The 15,468-nt window shown below is 45.7% G+C and overlaps 2 protein-coding genes across 5 annotated transcripts; one reads left to right on the top strand and one right to left on the bottom strand.

Moving 5' to 3' along the window:
- Positions 1–1,762: 1,762 nt before the first annotated feature.
- Positions 1,763–15,363, bottom strand: efhb (EF-hand domain family, member B). 4 transcript variants are annotated; one of them, XM_076046845.1, is made up of 15 exons: positions 15,120–15,363; positions 14,906–15,026; positions 14,706–14,765; positions 14,365–14,508; positions 14,077–14,254; positions 13,250–13,360; positions 12,929–13,058; positions 12,759–12,839; positions 12,395–12,459; positions 12,109–12,263; positions 11,695–11,902; positions 11,261–11,479; positions 10,575–10,756; positions 9,147–9,242; positions 1,763–1,948 (listed from the first exon to the last, which is right to left on the bottom strand). In XM_076046845.1, exons 2-15 carry the CDS (start codon positions 14,969–14,971, stop codon positions 1,778–1,780), a joined length of 1,866 nt encoding a protein of 621 aa, XP_075902960.1. In that variant the 5' UTR covers positions 14,972–15,026; positions 15,120–15,363; the 3' UTR covers positions 1,763–1,777. The 4 variants fall into 4 exon arrangements, with proteins under 4 accessions (XP_075902960.1, XP_075902959.1, XP_075902961.1 ...); XM_076046844.1 differs by lacking the exon at positions 15,120–15,363 and having other exon boundaries at positions 14,906–15,077; XM_076046846.1 differs by lacking the exons at positions 12,759–12,839; positions 15,120–15,363 and having other exon boundaries at positions 14,906–15,077.
- On the top strand, positions 3,547–7,184 carry LOC142902069 (m-AAA protease-interacting protein 1, mitochondrial). Its single transcript, XM_076046880.1, has 5 exons — positions 3,547–4,096; positions 4,488–4,559; positions 4,652–4,778; positions 4,898–5,042; positions 5,881–7,184. The coding sequence occupies exons 1-5, from the start codon at positions 3,719–3,721 to the stop codon at positions 5,963–5,965; spliced, it is 807 nt and encodes a 268-aa protein (XP_075902995.1). The 5' UTR covers positions 3,547–3,718; the 3' UTR covers positions 5,966–7,184.
- Positions 15,364–15,468: the final 105 nt, after the last annotated feature.

Raw genomic sequence — 15,468 nt, forward strand, 5'->3', positions numbered from 1 at the left:
CTTGTTAAAACACCACATGGTGCATTTGCATAGGATAACCAACGTATAGCGAATCATTTGCATGCCTGAAAGTGCACTTGAGTAACCGTAATTACACGTGACACCAATTACTCTGTTACTTTGTATTAAATTATAATGGAAAATTCCACTAGAGAATTGGAGCCTAATTGCATCTTAATTTGCATAATTTTGCATATTAATCACATCTTGGATGAATAATAAATTTCAGCAGATTTTATAATTTATTCATAGATACAAAAACAAGTTGAAAAATAATTTGGGAGGAGTGAGGATTGGGGAAACTGGTGAGGGTGGGGAGGGGGGGGGTGTGAGAATCAGGAACTATTACTTAGAGCATTTGTGCTAATTTCTCTCATTACGAGACGCTCGAGTCAAAGGTATCCCGGCTCCGATCATCAGGCTCTGCATTTTTGAAAGTGAGTTAGTGAAGTCTTGAGAGGAATAAAAGGGGTGATGCAAATTTTTTTTTTTTTTTTTTTTTTTTTAAATATCTATTTATCAATTTTTAAGAAAACTTGACGGCTCTATTTAACCCTCCGAGGCAGCAAAGACACCAAATATATTCTATAATTAAGATTCAAATCACTTCCTATTCAGTTTGTTTTTTTTCCCCTCCTCTCCCTGGTCAACACCTGTGCCTGCTATTGTGAGTGGCCGCCTGCCAGCAAGCACCAAATCCAATACCTGTAGCCCCGGATTCCATTCAAATCCACAATAACCACTCCCTCTTTTCCTCCCACCTCCGCCGAAATCTCTTCAGAGCTAAATGTTTTCTTGCGTGGAAGTTGACCGCAGCACTGAATGTAAAAAAAAAAAAGAATGGGAGAAAACAAAATGGGGGGGGGGGGATGAAATTTGCCCATTTGAGTCCATTATCGCTTCACTGTGAGATGAGAAGAAGAAGTGAAGCCTGAAATCAGAACAAACAAGCAAAAAATAGATGAATCGCTTTTGTTTCCCAACATTTTCTTTTTGCCTTCTGACCCCTGAAAATAAAAACTCCTTACTTTTGATTAGTTTGGAGAAAATACTTTTCTCTCTCTCTGTCTCCCCCCCCCCCAACACACACACACACACACACTCTCCTGTCGCAATTAAAAACAAACAAACAGAAAGATTCCCAACAGCGAGCATGAAGGAACAAACATGGGAAAGAGAAGATAAAGATGCTGAGCTGTCCTTCACTCACTCAAAGAGAACTCCCTTTGTAATAATGAGAGCCTTCAATTTGTAATAAGCAGTAAATTTAATTTTGGGGAAACTTGCGTCAGCGGTGACAGATGTATATTTGGCATCTGACAACTGTAATTTTGCAACAATAAATCCATTATGGATCACGCCATGGCCACCACAGCGCCGCTCTGCCAGGGGATTTTTGAGGAAAGAAAGAAAGAAAAAAAAAAAGGGGGGGAAAAATAAGAAATTCCCCCTATTACAAATACACTAGAAAATATTGTGCTCCGTATTGTACCATATTGAGTTATTTGGACAAAAGTGCAACTTTCCAGAGATGAGACGTGTTTTTGATCCTGTTAGCCGCTCTGCTTTGGAGAGTTTCCCCTCCAACGCCCCGGAGCACACGTGAGAACTTTTAGCCAAGACCCCCCCCCCCCCCCCCCCTTCCACCCCCCACCGCAACTGCAGCGTCAAAATCCTGTTTGCGGAATCCTTAAAAGCTGCGGAAAATGCCACACAAATTTAAAAAAAAAAGAAAAAAAAAAGAAAAAAAAAAAAAAGAAAAGTAGTTCCAGCAACATTACCGACAGTTCCCGGCTGTGTGTGTGTGTGTGTGTGTGTGTGTGTGTGTAGCGTCCCTCCAGAGGGGAGCTCCACAGGGCGGCCGCCCACTCAGCCGTGGACAACAGTGCCTTTCAGTGGGCCGGCGGAGGAAGGAGCGGCCTGCAGAGACGATCAGTCGCACCTGCAGCTGCAGGAGAGACGCGCTGACGTCTGACAAACGGGCCGAATTGAACATTTGTGTTTTGTTCTTTCAGCCGCCGCATGAAGTCGGTGTGCAAATTTTGCGCTGATCTTTGACCGAAATACACAAATATTATTCCCGAGACTAACAATTACCTTGTGCCTTCTTTTTTTTTAAACAAATTTTCCAAACTGCCGGCGAATAAAAATTGTGCTGCTCTTCGCAAACTGCAGCTATGGGGTTTGTTCCGTCTCCGGAACAGCGGAATGTGTCTTTGCACTCCCTGTGAGGGTGGGGGGGTCAAAAACGGAAACACGCACATGCAGGCGAAGAACTCACGCGGTCGCCCCCAATGCAGCAAATCCCACAAACTGAACCGGCACACAGGAAACAGTGAGCTTCAAAACAGTTCATGCTAAGTCAAACGGACTCACAATACCAAAGGACAAATTCGTGTGCACCGGGCTTCTCGGCGCCCACGCCTTTTTCATATTTAACACAGATTTTTTTTTTTTTTTTTTGCATTTACAAATGTGACCATCCTGCGAGACATCTCGACTCTCCCGTCCAACCATTAATGCCATCATCCAGCGCAGACTTGTTAATATTCTGCTCCATTCCACTTGCAGATGTAAAAAGCATTCTCAGCTGACACACGTAATTACTATGATACATCCCGGCGAAGGCTTCCGTGTCTGAGCGCAATTTCAAATAAGCGAGTGCCGCGATGCTAATTATTGATAAATAAAATTAGTTGGGAGAACTTCAGGTGGGCGTGGCCGCGCGCAGGTGTCTGCCGCGCCATCGCGGGGAGCGACGGGAAATCGGCGCTGACCTGTAATCACCGGGGATTTAATGATGTTTTGGTCTGCTGATCAAATTTTCATAGATTTTTTTTTCTTTTTTTTTCTATCCCCCCGCCTTCGCAGTCATTTCTGGCACCTGCGCAGAAAAACAAAGACCGGGCGGGAGATGCTGGCACGTGCGCGTGTGGATGCGCGTGTGCGCATTCATCATTGGCCGTTTGTTGATGTGAAGGAAAGACAAAGTTTGGATTCCGAGTCGGCCACACACACACACACACACACACACACACACACACACACACACACACACACACACACACACACACACACACACACAGAGAAAAAAAAGTTTCAGGCGAGGAAGATAAATGGATATTTAGCTCCCTCTAGTGGGCTCTACGAGGAACGGCATCCTGTTGCCTTTAATGGCTCGCTGTAAATACGGATATCACTTCTTTGAAGCTTTTATGCTTCGCTTTTGGGGCTTTTATCTCACACTACTACTGCTACTACTACTGCTACTTTGTTATAAACGTGTCTAGCTGCGATGTTTTTCTTGTTTTGTACGATTTTGTTTGTAATATCAAGCGCGAGTTTAAAACCGTTTCACCATGAACCTCCCCTGATCTCTACAGCACAAGGCACATTTGCCCGGCTTTAGAATCACTCCCACTGCACTGACTTGTTGATATGATCAATAATAATAATTAAAAAAAAACAACAAAAAAAAAAAATCAACAACGACAATGATGAGCCGCCTTCGCGCTTCACTTCAGGTATTTTGGCCCTACACGTTTCCGTGTCAGCGACTGGCCCTGAAGGCAGCACTCCCGTGCTGCTGCGTCGCCATCGCGATAAGCATTATGGGTAAAAGCATGGGGTGAGTTGCGTAAGGTTACCAAGGCCAACGGCGGCGGAGACCGTTGACTCAGCCCCGGTTCTCGCTCCACGGGCAGCATTCAGCCGCCCGATGCAGCGCATCCCCCGGCTCGCTGCATGCCGGGAGCTCGGTCTCCGCGCCTGGACGCCGGGCCCGCCCTGCTGCAGCCGGCGATGGGCGGGGACGTGCGTGAGTCTCTCGCGCGCCTTCACGAGGGACCCCGGGGAGCCGCCGGGACGGAGGCTGAGCCGCAGGAGGTTCGTGTTCGCCTCCCAGAGCCGCCGACTGTGCAGCTCGCAGCCCGAAGCCGGTGGGACGCCGGGGAAGCGCGACGGCCAGCCGGCCATCTCGGTGGTCGGCATCCCGGACCCGATGACGTGGATCCACTGCAGGGTTCAGATGCTCCTCACGCGGCTTCTGTTTGGCCTGGACACCAGCTCGGATGAGTTCCACAGGGGCGTGAAGCAGGTAATACAACAGGGGGTTTTTCCGGGGGTCGGTGGGGGGGATCTCCAACTCTTCTAGGAGAGTGACTGGAAAACTTATCTGAAACTGTAGCAAATGGCAAGTTACACCACAGCAAAGCAACTCAGCAGCGGTTGCGGGGCCTTAGAACCGTGTTGCATCCTGGTCTTGGTCCAAGGCAACAGTCTAGGTCTCTGTAATCTTGATTTGTAAGAGGTGGAATGGAAGCCCGACCCCTACTGCCTTCCCCCGGCACTCGCCAATGGTGCACCACTGTACGGTCCGTTGACTGTACAGATGTGTACAACGGTAACAACCATTCCACTGCAGAAAGACCCCCTTTAGAGTTGCATTGAATCAGATGCTGATGGTCCATTCTATTTGTCCGTCCCAGGCCCTGGTTCATGTCTCTGATCTCATGTCTACCGGCAGATACCACAGGATGGTGGGGGTGGTATCGCAGGAGGTAAGTCCCGCAAAGTCACTGGAACATTGTTCAGTTGAGTTTGAAATTTGAAGGCTTTTTTTTGGGGTGGGGTGGCTGGGGGGGTGTTTCAGATGAGAGAGTACGTGGAGGAAAAGTGCAAGACCCTCACGGGCGACCAGAGGAAGCAGCTTGCAGTCATGATGGATGACATCGTGTTTCTGCTGCCCGAAGACGTGTCGGTGGTCTTTGACGAGGAAGGTAGGTTCTGGCCGGTTCAGTCCGACTCGTGGACTTGACTCAGTTGCCAGGTTGCCCGTGCCTCGTAAGGACATCTCCGACCTCTGACCTCCCGCTGTCCGTCCCGTCTTCCTCTCCAGGTCGGAAGTTCTGTTTCGTCGTCATGAGGTTCTGGATCCTGACGACACACAGCGGCCTCGATGATCCCGAGGCAACAAAGATCTTCCGGGTTGCCTCCGGTCCGGACGGCGGCCCGCCAAAGAGAATAGCGACGGCGGTCTACGAGTAAGCCCGTTTACACGCGTGTTTCTCCCGGGGGACAACGTTCACGCAGCCAACCGTGGTTTTTGATGACGGAAGCAATCGGAAGGATTTAGCGGTTGCAGATTCCACTCGGGGGGGCTCGTTATTATTGTCGGCTGCACACACACAACGCGTGTACGACACGGCGTACATGTGGAGGTGCGGCTGTTGGGGGGGGGGAAAGGCAAAAGAGTCTCGGATGTGATTATGCAAATGTGCGTTACTGCATCTTTTGGAGGTGATTCCAGCCGCTGGTGCATCCAACGGCCAAATCCTCTTTCTAATCCCAATCAGTAAATCCAGCTGGTTGGACCTCACCGTGTGGATCTTGCAGCTAATGCTCACCTAGCTAGTTAGCCAGATCGTCTATTCCACTCTTTGAGGACTTAGAGGCCCTCCATCCCCCCCACCCCCCTCTGAGTAAAGCCTGTTACACTTCAAATGTTATCCCCGAGGCCCGTAGATCCGTAAGCTCATTGTCTCAAGGTGAGGCGAGAAAGCAGAACTTTTGTCAGAGTTGCGCCGCGCCTCCAGAACAATTGCTCCGCTGCAGCTTTTCAGGACGGAGATTTGTGAGACTTTGCATTATTGATGCCGGGCAAGAGGTGACTAAAATAGTTTTGTCTCCGCCCCAAGCATTTTGATTGGGCAAGAAGGGTTTCCCGCTATTCAGAACTTCTGGTCTGGTCCAACGGCTCAGCACCAGAACCCCACACACAGACCGAAAAGAAATACTCGTGTTGATGACACAGAGTATAAATGACCGCATACTGTGACCCCCCCCCCGACCCCTGTTCAAAATGCCTTACTTCCCCCCCAGGTTCAAACGGGATCTGTCACAGGGAGCCTCTCCGGGCTGGATGGTGACCACCATTTGGCACTGGCAGTGGGAAGCGGATGAGTGATTTTAAAGCGACGCCTCAGGATGAACTCTGACGAACCACTGGGACAGCCTGGAGCGGATTCGGGGGACCCGGTCCATCTCTGTACTTGAAGCCCACAGACCTCCTGGACAGTGAGCGCACACCTCCACACTGTGAACTTCCATTCCTCCGATGACCTGTGCGGCTGACCATGAAGGGAACCTCCGGACAAAAACCTCCAGCCGGTGTCACTCTGCAGGTTTACAGGCGGAGTTACACTCCCGTGTTTTACTGGTCCCCCCCCCATTTCCACCTTTCAAACTTGATGCCTGGTTGTCCCAGTGCAAAACAAAACAAAACAAAACAAAAAAAAAGTAAAGTGACGACTGGAAGCCCAAAAGGCTGGACGACACCGTGGGTCTGGTAGTTCAAGCAGGCCAATAATGAGAATTTGAAAATAAAATGCGCTGATGCACGCGCATCACAGACTTCTTAATTCTGTAAGCTTTCCCACACAAATACAAGTGCCTCAGAATTCTTCACCATAACCCTGAAACCCTGAAACCCTGAAGCCCTGACCCAGAAACGGCCAAACTGCGTCTTCCCAACTGAAAACAGCTCATTGAAGTGGAGAGAACGGACCTTCAATGTACCTCGTAATTAGAACGCATCGGTTTCTATGGAAATACTGCAACACTGGCCTTATTAATGCAGTGCTCATAGACTAGTCTCGCTTTGTACAGCCGTACGCAGTCATTATTTTTCTTACTGGTAATCCCGTATTACTTGGAGTGCTTCCGAACACTAACCCAGCGTTCAGTGCATCTTTTTGCTTCACTTTGGGCGTCTGCGACCAAACAGAGCCTTTCATTGTCTTGTTTTGCTGCTGTAAAAAAAAAAAATAATAATTATACAACCGTCACAACAACAACAAAAAAAGAAATCCAAAACAACAAAGCAAACCTCAGGGAAATTGTTTCCTTCTGTGTTTTTTTTTTGTCACAACAGAAAACATCAGAAATCGTTTTCCTTGTTGTTATTTATCGTTCTGGTAGTTTTGTTTTTTTTTTTTTTTTTTTTCCTGGTAGAAGAGAACCATGAGATGGGTTTTTTTATCCATTGTGACGCTTTTAAAGCAACCGTCTGAATGGAGCCATATAAAAGTTTATGGGTCATAAGACGAAGGGAAGCAGATCTTGTTTGTTTGTTTTACTGCACTTCATTGAATGTAAATGCAATGACAAAATAAAGATGAGAAAAATGTTTTTTGCTTTTAATGGGAACTAAAAAAAAAAAAAAAACACCCCAAACTCCCTCCATCGACTCAAACTTAATATTCTGCCGTTGTGGCGGCTGAGATAACGAGCAACGGGCGACGACTTAATCCATTTTTCACAACGAGCTGCAGGGGCCGCGTGTTCTGGTGCACGCTTGTCAACAACTTCAACACAAGATCACGGCATGAGTTTGAAACTGATTTTTTTTTTTTTTTTTTTTCTTTCCTTCTTGAATGGCTGCGGGCAGATGCTGGGAATATTTACTTCCATCCTCCGCTTCCGTCAAAAAAAAAAAAAAAAAAAAAAATTCCCGCGTGTTTAAAAGCCAACGCGAGTCTCCGCTGCCGGCTGGAGCCTCCAACGTGCTGCTCATCAGAAATGTCACGATTGACAGCCTCCTCAATGCTGCATGTCATCCCATTTTGCTAAGGCTTATTATTAAATTTGACAACGCATCTGACAGAGGGGGATTTCGTCATTAGCGACTGCTAATTCTCGCCGTGTGAAAACGCGGCGAGGATTATTCTAATTTTTGCTGCATCGTGAAAAATGTGGTGTGTGTGGAAGTTTGCGTGGGTTTTTTTTTTTTTTCTTTTTTCAAACCCCCCCCCCCCTCTCAGTTCCAGTGAAGCATCATGCAGACACTCCTAATGAGATTAAATGAGTGCGGTTAGCTTAGCACATGTCAATTTGCTGGTGGATATGGTGCGAGCGCATTAGACAATTTAGCACGCCTGTGCATCACTCGCTTCTAATGGAAATTAACAGGCAAACAAAAGCAAGTGGCGAACAAACAAGAAGCTAATGGCGTTTTTAAGAAAAAAAAAAAAAAAAATTATTAGTTCTTTTACTGTTTTGTCATTTTCAGACTGGAGCGGCCGAGGCTGCGTGCCAACCTGTTTGATTAATCTTGTTAGCGAAACAGATTGCAAACAATTCCTCACGGCGCCTCGACGCCGCGCGTCTGCGCCCGTCTCGGCTCTGGGAAAGCGTAAATTAATCGTGGTATTTTCCGTCAACACTCCCGTGTTCGGGTTGATTAATACAATTACGTGATGAATGTGGCTGGAAATCAAAATCTCCTACTCTTGACGGAAGACATGATGAAGAGCGATGATGAAGGCGGCTGTGACGGAGTCCAAAGCAATCAACTTACAGCGCCGACGTTTAAAAGCAGCTTACGTGCCTCCCGCTGAAGAGGACACACTGACATGACAAATGGGCTGTTTGTGTGCATCAATTTATTATTATTTATTTATTTTTTATTTATGATTAAATAGAAATGAGTCTTTTATCGGTTGACATAAGAGAAGAAAAAAAAAAGCCCTTTGTTTGCTGACATCTTTGTCTCAATTAAAGGAGAATTAGAAGAGTCTCTTTCATAGCGGTTAAGCTAAACACAAACATATGACCCGTTTGATATTTGAGTGAAATGACATTTCATTAAAATGCAACCAGTAGATTTTGGATGGTTATGATTATTAACTGTGCACCTTTGGAAATTTCTAAAGAAATTAGTCTCAATTATCTAAAGTGTAAAATCGGAAAATCCCGTTGTTTTTCCAGAAGAGAAACCTGCTTGGTAGTTTGGTTCATTTTTTTTCCGGACGATCAAAAGTTCCCATCAGCAGATGATAGGATGATCTGCCGCTAATCAATCAAAGTATCCTTAGTGACCAAACAGTTAAAAGAGCAGCTCACAAATATTGCTCCGGCACTTTGGCTTGATCCAACAAGCTAATAACATTGATGCTAACAACATTCTGTTTTGGTGTATTTCCTTGGAATGCGTCTTGCCGTAGATTAATTATGAACACACCAGTGGGACGATCAATAGCGGAGGTCTGTGTGTGCAGAGATTCAGAGACGTCTCCGTGGTCGTTCTCGACATGGCGCTACAGGGCCTTTATTTCTTTGAGGGTGGTGCGGAAGGTCTCGACACAAACCTCCCCTGCAGGATGTCTCATGGAGGCCAGCTTCCAGGCGTCCTCAAACGTCTCCTCCGAAACATTCACTCCCACGTTCCGAAAGATCTCGGCGATCTGTGAGGCGAATGAAGGGTGACGATGAACACAACGTATAATATTGAGATCTATAGAAATGTTTTTTTTTTTTTTATAGAAGTTCTCCATGAGCTCATCCTCGTGAAAAAAAACAAAAAACATCACATTCTATTGAGGTTTGAATGATAACAACACAGGGTTCCTACTGGCTCCTTCAAATTCAATCCAAGTCTTTTTAAGACCATGTATATCAAAAATGAATACCCGTTTCCCTCGTCTATTTCACAGTCCTGCCGGCAAAGAAAAATGAAATTCTTGAATTTCACAACATTAATTTATTCAACAAAGAAAACAGCTGGCTGGCTAGCTAGCGTCTGCTGCTTCGGGCGCATTAGCAGCTAGCTGGCTAGCTGGTGGGAACCCGGCGGCGATGGAAGGAGTTTGCTCCTTTCCTCGGACATCATACTCAGTCCAACGCCTTCACTCCCATTGTTCCCAGTTGAGTCCTCGTCTTGCACACAGCGCAGCGAGCCTCAAAAGCGCTGTCTTGACATTGGTTTTATCCATCCACGCTGCGTTAAACTTACATGTCCCCATGTTCCCAGCATGAATTAGCTAGCGGCTTGCCTCATTGTTTGTGTCTGTGTTGTAGCGCGTGTTTTTTTTTTTCTTTGTTTTTTTTTTAAACCGGCGGTTGGCATCCAGCGTATTGGTGCATTGATGAGAAATGCCATACAGAGAAGTTACACACAGCACAATTTTTAAGACCCAGATATCAAAATTCAAGACTTTTCCAAGTCTTTTTAAGGTATTATTTCCAAATTCACAAATGCAATGCTTTTAAGACTTTTTAAGACCCCTGTGGGAACCCTGCAACAGTTCAGATTGTGGTATAATGTACAGGTACTACACAGAAAATTAGAATATCCTGAAAAGGTTGTTGTATTTCTGCAATTCAGCTTAAAAGGTGAATGTGACCTATTATATAAAGGAATAATATGCAAATCAATATATTCCAAGTTTTTATTTCTTTGGATTTTGCTGATCAGGTTTTTGCAGCTTAAAAAAAACCCTCAAATTTTATAATAATTTTCTGAGTTTGTGGGTTGGTGGTTTTAATAAGCTGAAAATCTTAATCAGCAAAGTCACAACAAGGAACTGCTTGAGATGTCAATTTGCATGGAATGGCTCAATAAAATGTGTTGCTTTCATCTTTTATGTCAAATCGCCAAAATAAAACAACTTTTACTGGATATTCTAATTCTTCGGGTAGCACCTGCGTGGTTATGTTAGGAAAAATAACTTCCGAAGTCATGTTCGTCAGGCTAAACGTGTGCGAGTCTGCCCTGCCCGTGCACTCCAGCTGCGTACCTCGGCCTTGCTGCGAGGGCGGTTGAAGTGCTCCTCGTGCACACCGTTCAGGGCGTAGACCGACGGGTGGAGGAGGGCCCAGGCCGTGGACGAATCGCCGTAATTGGTCTTGTCGCTGACCCTCCTGGGGCTCGGCAGCGGGAGGTCGGTGCGCATGGACGGGATCCCGTAGGTGCGGCCTCCTGCGTGGAGAAAATGCTCGGCGTCGAGTCCATGTTTGTCACGTCCACAAATCATTCACGTGCAAAACCTTTCCGTGAGCAGTTGGTCTCGGATCAACCACTTCTCCGACCACACACACACTTCACACTCCACTTACCACATCTATGATAAAAACTTTTTTCTAATGTTTTAGGCCAACAAATCCGAGCTTAACCCGTTATATTGTGTTGATTGTGTGAACCGGGTCGGCCGCCGTGCCACAAAAAAAAAAAGAAAATCCTGATGAGCTGGGGTTTTACGACGAAAAGTCGGCCAAGACTTTTAGATTCAGAAAATGATTTATTGCATTAACGTCTTAAAATTATTAGCGCCCCAAAAAATATGCTTTTTAGTTCTTCTTCAAAAACTGCCTTTTTTTTTCTTCCCATTTTCAGGAATTGAGGGAAAACAAACATTTCCCACACATTTCCCCAAACGACAGCGACGCTCCCAGGAGTGTTGCCTTTTTCTTCTCACTTGCTCACCTGAGGCGGCGTCAGCGGTGCCGTGCGTCCCGATGACGGAGGACGAGGTGAAGAAGTGTCCCGGGGGGTTGGTGGGCCTCCTCAGGGTGCGCACGGTCTTCAGCGGGCTGCCGATCTTGATGATCTCCAAGTCCTCGGGCTTGACCAGAGGCTTGCCAACGGGAGTCGCTTCTGCTGGTTCTGATGGGGGCTTCCCCCGTTTGCCACCTGGGTCAATGCCTAGCAAAAAAAAAAACAAACAAACAAAAGAGAGATGAGATTCAGCGCTGCTACTTCCGCATTACCAAGGATTTTTTTTTTTTTTATATATACCAGAGTCGATTTTCTCACAAATTGAAATAATGTGACGTGAAAACCAGAGAAGTAACAATAATATCAAGAGCCACTTCCTGAAAAGCACATTCACAGTGACAGCAGTGAGGCGGGGGCCGCACCGGTGAGCAGAATCTGCTGCTCTCGAGGTTTGATGGGCAGCTTCTCCCTCCAGGTCAGGTAGTTGGAAAACTCCACAAAGTCCACGATGCCGTCGCTGTCCACGTCGCAGAACTCCATCAGGCCCTCCAGAGTCGTCCTGCTCACGTCCAGGCCGAACTCGTCGCACACCCTCTGCACGTCGTCCGTGCTGACCAGCCCTTTGCCGTCCTGCAGGGTTGCCAGAAGGAACACAAAACAAACGCGCTCAGCGTCGGTTCATCTCTGGATTCTCAGAACTCAGGATTGAAGTGGCTTTAGTGTGATTTTACTGAAAAGATCTTTTTTCCCGGTGGGTTTAAATTGTAATGTTTTTCGCTGAGGACAACAAGGCTATTTATTTATTTATTTTTTTGTCTGTTTGTTTGTTTTTTTACCTGGTCGTAGTAGCGAAAGGCCTCCAGCATGGTGCCGAATCTGCTGAAGTTGAGCCTCTTCAGGGTGTCTCGCACGGCGTTGACCCGACTGCGATGCGGCTCTCTGTCCCTCATGTAGTGGCCCGGCACTGCCGAGTGGACCACGCCGCCGGCACCTGCCGGGGCACCACGCAGTCACGTTAAACCGCAGCAACAACGTCAACAGTGTGAATGTCATTCGAGACAGAAAAACGTGCCGCTGCTCATCACTGCGCTGCGGCGTGCGTCTCTTTGCTTAAACTCTCACCATATTCGTCCGGAGGGGTCATAATTCCAAAGGTGTGATCTGGCGGCAAATCCATTTTTTTTTTCCTGAATAAAAAAAAAAAATGAAAGGAAAAAAAGTCATCTATTATGAAAACAGAACTGACCTACCAAATCTGACCACACGAGGGCGCCAGATAATTGCACACATGTGGCCCTGTCTGCGGTCTGTGCGATACAGTGCCTAATCATTTTGGATTTTACATAACGGACCAATGGTAGGTAAATATAATGTATAATATGAGATAACATTTTAGATCAACGTCTATTTAAACGTTTATGATCAATTCTGACAAGACCAGCAGCCTCCAGCGCAGCTCGTCCATCAGAACCAGCCGGGAACTCACACGCTTATCTTTTCACCCAGTTGCTCCGCCAACTTCTCTTTGTTGCCCAACCTCTGCAGAGCCGTCTGTGGACTGTAAACCCTGGCCGAAAAAGCACCGTGGTGTTATGGACATGCTGTTGTTAACCACAAAGCGAGCGCGAGCGAGCGCTCGGGTCAGGCGGCACTCACTTGGCGGACTGGCCCCTCCAGCGCAGGGACTGGCAGGCGTTCTTCCCATCATTGTAATGGGGCGTGGCCACGCCAAACGTGCCCTTTTTGGCGGAGTCGCTCCAGTTGTACTTCCGGTCAATCTGCTCACCTGCAGACATGGCGCAGTGATTGCACTCACGATGTCATCTCATAATACTACAAAATTCCACTGCCAATGGTGCATTTCACTTGCACACGGGACGGCGCTGTGCGTTTGATTTGTTTGTCTGGCTGCACGTGACGAATCGTCTCAGATCCGATGTCCGCTGTGCATATTTCCCCTACCGCACTTCCTCTTACCAACAAAGTAAGCGCTGTGGGTCCGCACGTAATTCCCGTGTCCATCCTGCTCCTCCATCTCCAACTCTTCCACTGTTTTGGGAGGGTTGATGAGCGAGGCCACGCCTGAGCCTGTGAAGCAGAGGAGCGTGAGAAATGCAGACAAAATGTCAGTTTACAATTTTCTATGTGGCCCTGCGATGAAGTGGCGACTTGTCCAGGGTGTCACCCCAGCCTTCGCCCTAAGACAGCTGGGAGAGGTTCCAGCAGACCCCCCCGTGACCCTGAATTGGAATAAGCGGGTATAGAAGATGGATGGAATTTCCTCGGTGGAAAACAAATGCATACAGTACGACCCAGAAAATTAGAATATCCCGAAAAGGTTGTTGAATGTGACATATTATATAGACGAATAATGTGCTAATCAATATATTTCAAGTTTTGATTTATTTGTATTTTGCTGATCAGGTCTGGCAGCTTAAAAAAAAAAAAACAAATTCAAAAACTCAGAAAATTTGAATATTACATAAAGTCAAATCTTTATGAAAATCTTAATCTGCAAAGTTACAACAAGGAACTGCTTGAGATGTCAGTTTGCGTGGAACGGCTCAATAAAATGTGTTGCTTTCATGTTTTATGTTAAATTGACAAAATAAAACAACTTTGACTGGATATTCTCATTTTTCGGGTAGCACCTGACCTGTACATACATATTGGAAATTCTTATATTCCAAAAAAAAAAAGAAAAAGAAAAAAGGGACTTTATAGCCGATAACCTATAATCTGATATTTCTGTGCTTGATTATTTTTGCTGTTGTATGTAAAAACCAAAATAAAAATCTATTCACCTCTGCTTGTGGCACGACCATAAGTAGTTTTGTCATCACAGAAGGGCGGAAGGTTGGGCAGCTGATCGTGCGACCTGCCCAGCGGTGCTTTCTGAGTGGATGCGTACACCGACTCCAAGTTCTCCTGCAGCCTCTGCTGCACCGACGTCTTCTTGGGAGGATACAGCAAGTCCTTGGCCTGTTGAAATAACGACAATTAACACACAAGACAAAATACATGTCTAAGTAAAAGTATATTATAGAGAGTAGCAGTATATGTGTGTGTGTGTGTGTGTGTGTGTGTCTCACAGTAAGGGATAATTTGGTCGTTAGGCCGTGAACCAGGGTGCTGGCTACATCTGGGTCATTTGCCTTCCCATGATGCACTCTGACAGCTCCTGGCTGGGGCTGCAAACTGTTGAAGAACTTTTTGACCACTGGTGGAGTTGTGGGCTGCAATCAAGAATTGTTTTTTTTGTTTGTTTGTTTTTTTTAACGAGCATTACAGGCCGACATAGTTCAGTACGTTGATTTGTGCGCGTGTGTCGCTTCAAATATAAATATTTACAGTAACAATATTTAGCCAATTAAAAAACGCAGTTGCGTGAACACGTTTTAATGTGTTGACCAGCTCTAGAAAGTGAGCCTACCCTCTCTCCTTCCTGTAAGCACGCTTTAGTTCCCTCTCCGACAGGCACTTGTTTCCCAGCCTGCTTTCAAAGAACATACAAGGATATTATTTTATTATTATTTTTTTTTTTAATTTTATTTTCCACATTTTATTTCCAATAACTCAAAGTGGAGGCCTGCTTAGCTAACAGCCTGTTAGCTAACAACCAAGTTGACTTACCGGTTTCCTTTCACTACTGTCACCATTTACTGGCTGAGAGGAAGCGTTTCCGGCCGCCAAACTCATCCTTATTTATGACGTAGCAAAGAAAACGTCTGCGCAGGCCTTTATTTCTTCTTCGCTGGAATGAAAAAGTCAATTTGTTGTTTTTTTTTGTTTTGTTTTTGTGTAGATGAACAAAAAAGTCCGAGTAAACGCGAAAGAGTCCCGTCACCTAGCAACCGCCGGCATATCACTTCAGAATAATTTCTAATTTTTTTTTCTGCAAATAAATAAAAATAAATCCTGAGCTAATATAGCAAAGTTGTTTATTTATATATTGCAAAATTATGAAGCGTTAATTTAAACGATTTATTTATTTATTTATTTATTTATTTATTTATTCATGCCCCGTACAGCGACATAGTTATGCGTTATATATTTATTCATTCATTTATTTTTACTTATTGATTTATTGATTTATCTTTCGGATTGATTTTAGCTCGTTTGACTTTAAACTTAGAATTTTGGCTTTTCTCTTCTACACAGTGTCCTTTTTGTCCTGGTTCTGACTTTGATCTGTC

Source organism: Nelusetta ayraudi, unplaced genomic scaffold (genome assembly GCF_046127955.1).
Source record: "Nelusetta ayraudi isolate G7.1 ecotype Tasmania unplaced genomic scaffold, CSIRO-AGI_Nayr_v1 ptg000091l, whole genome shotgun sequence".
NCBI lineage: Eukaryota > Metazoa > Chordata > Actinopteri > Tetraodontiformes > Monacanthidae > Nelusetta > Nelusetta ayraudi.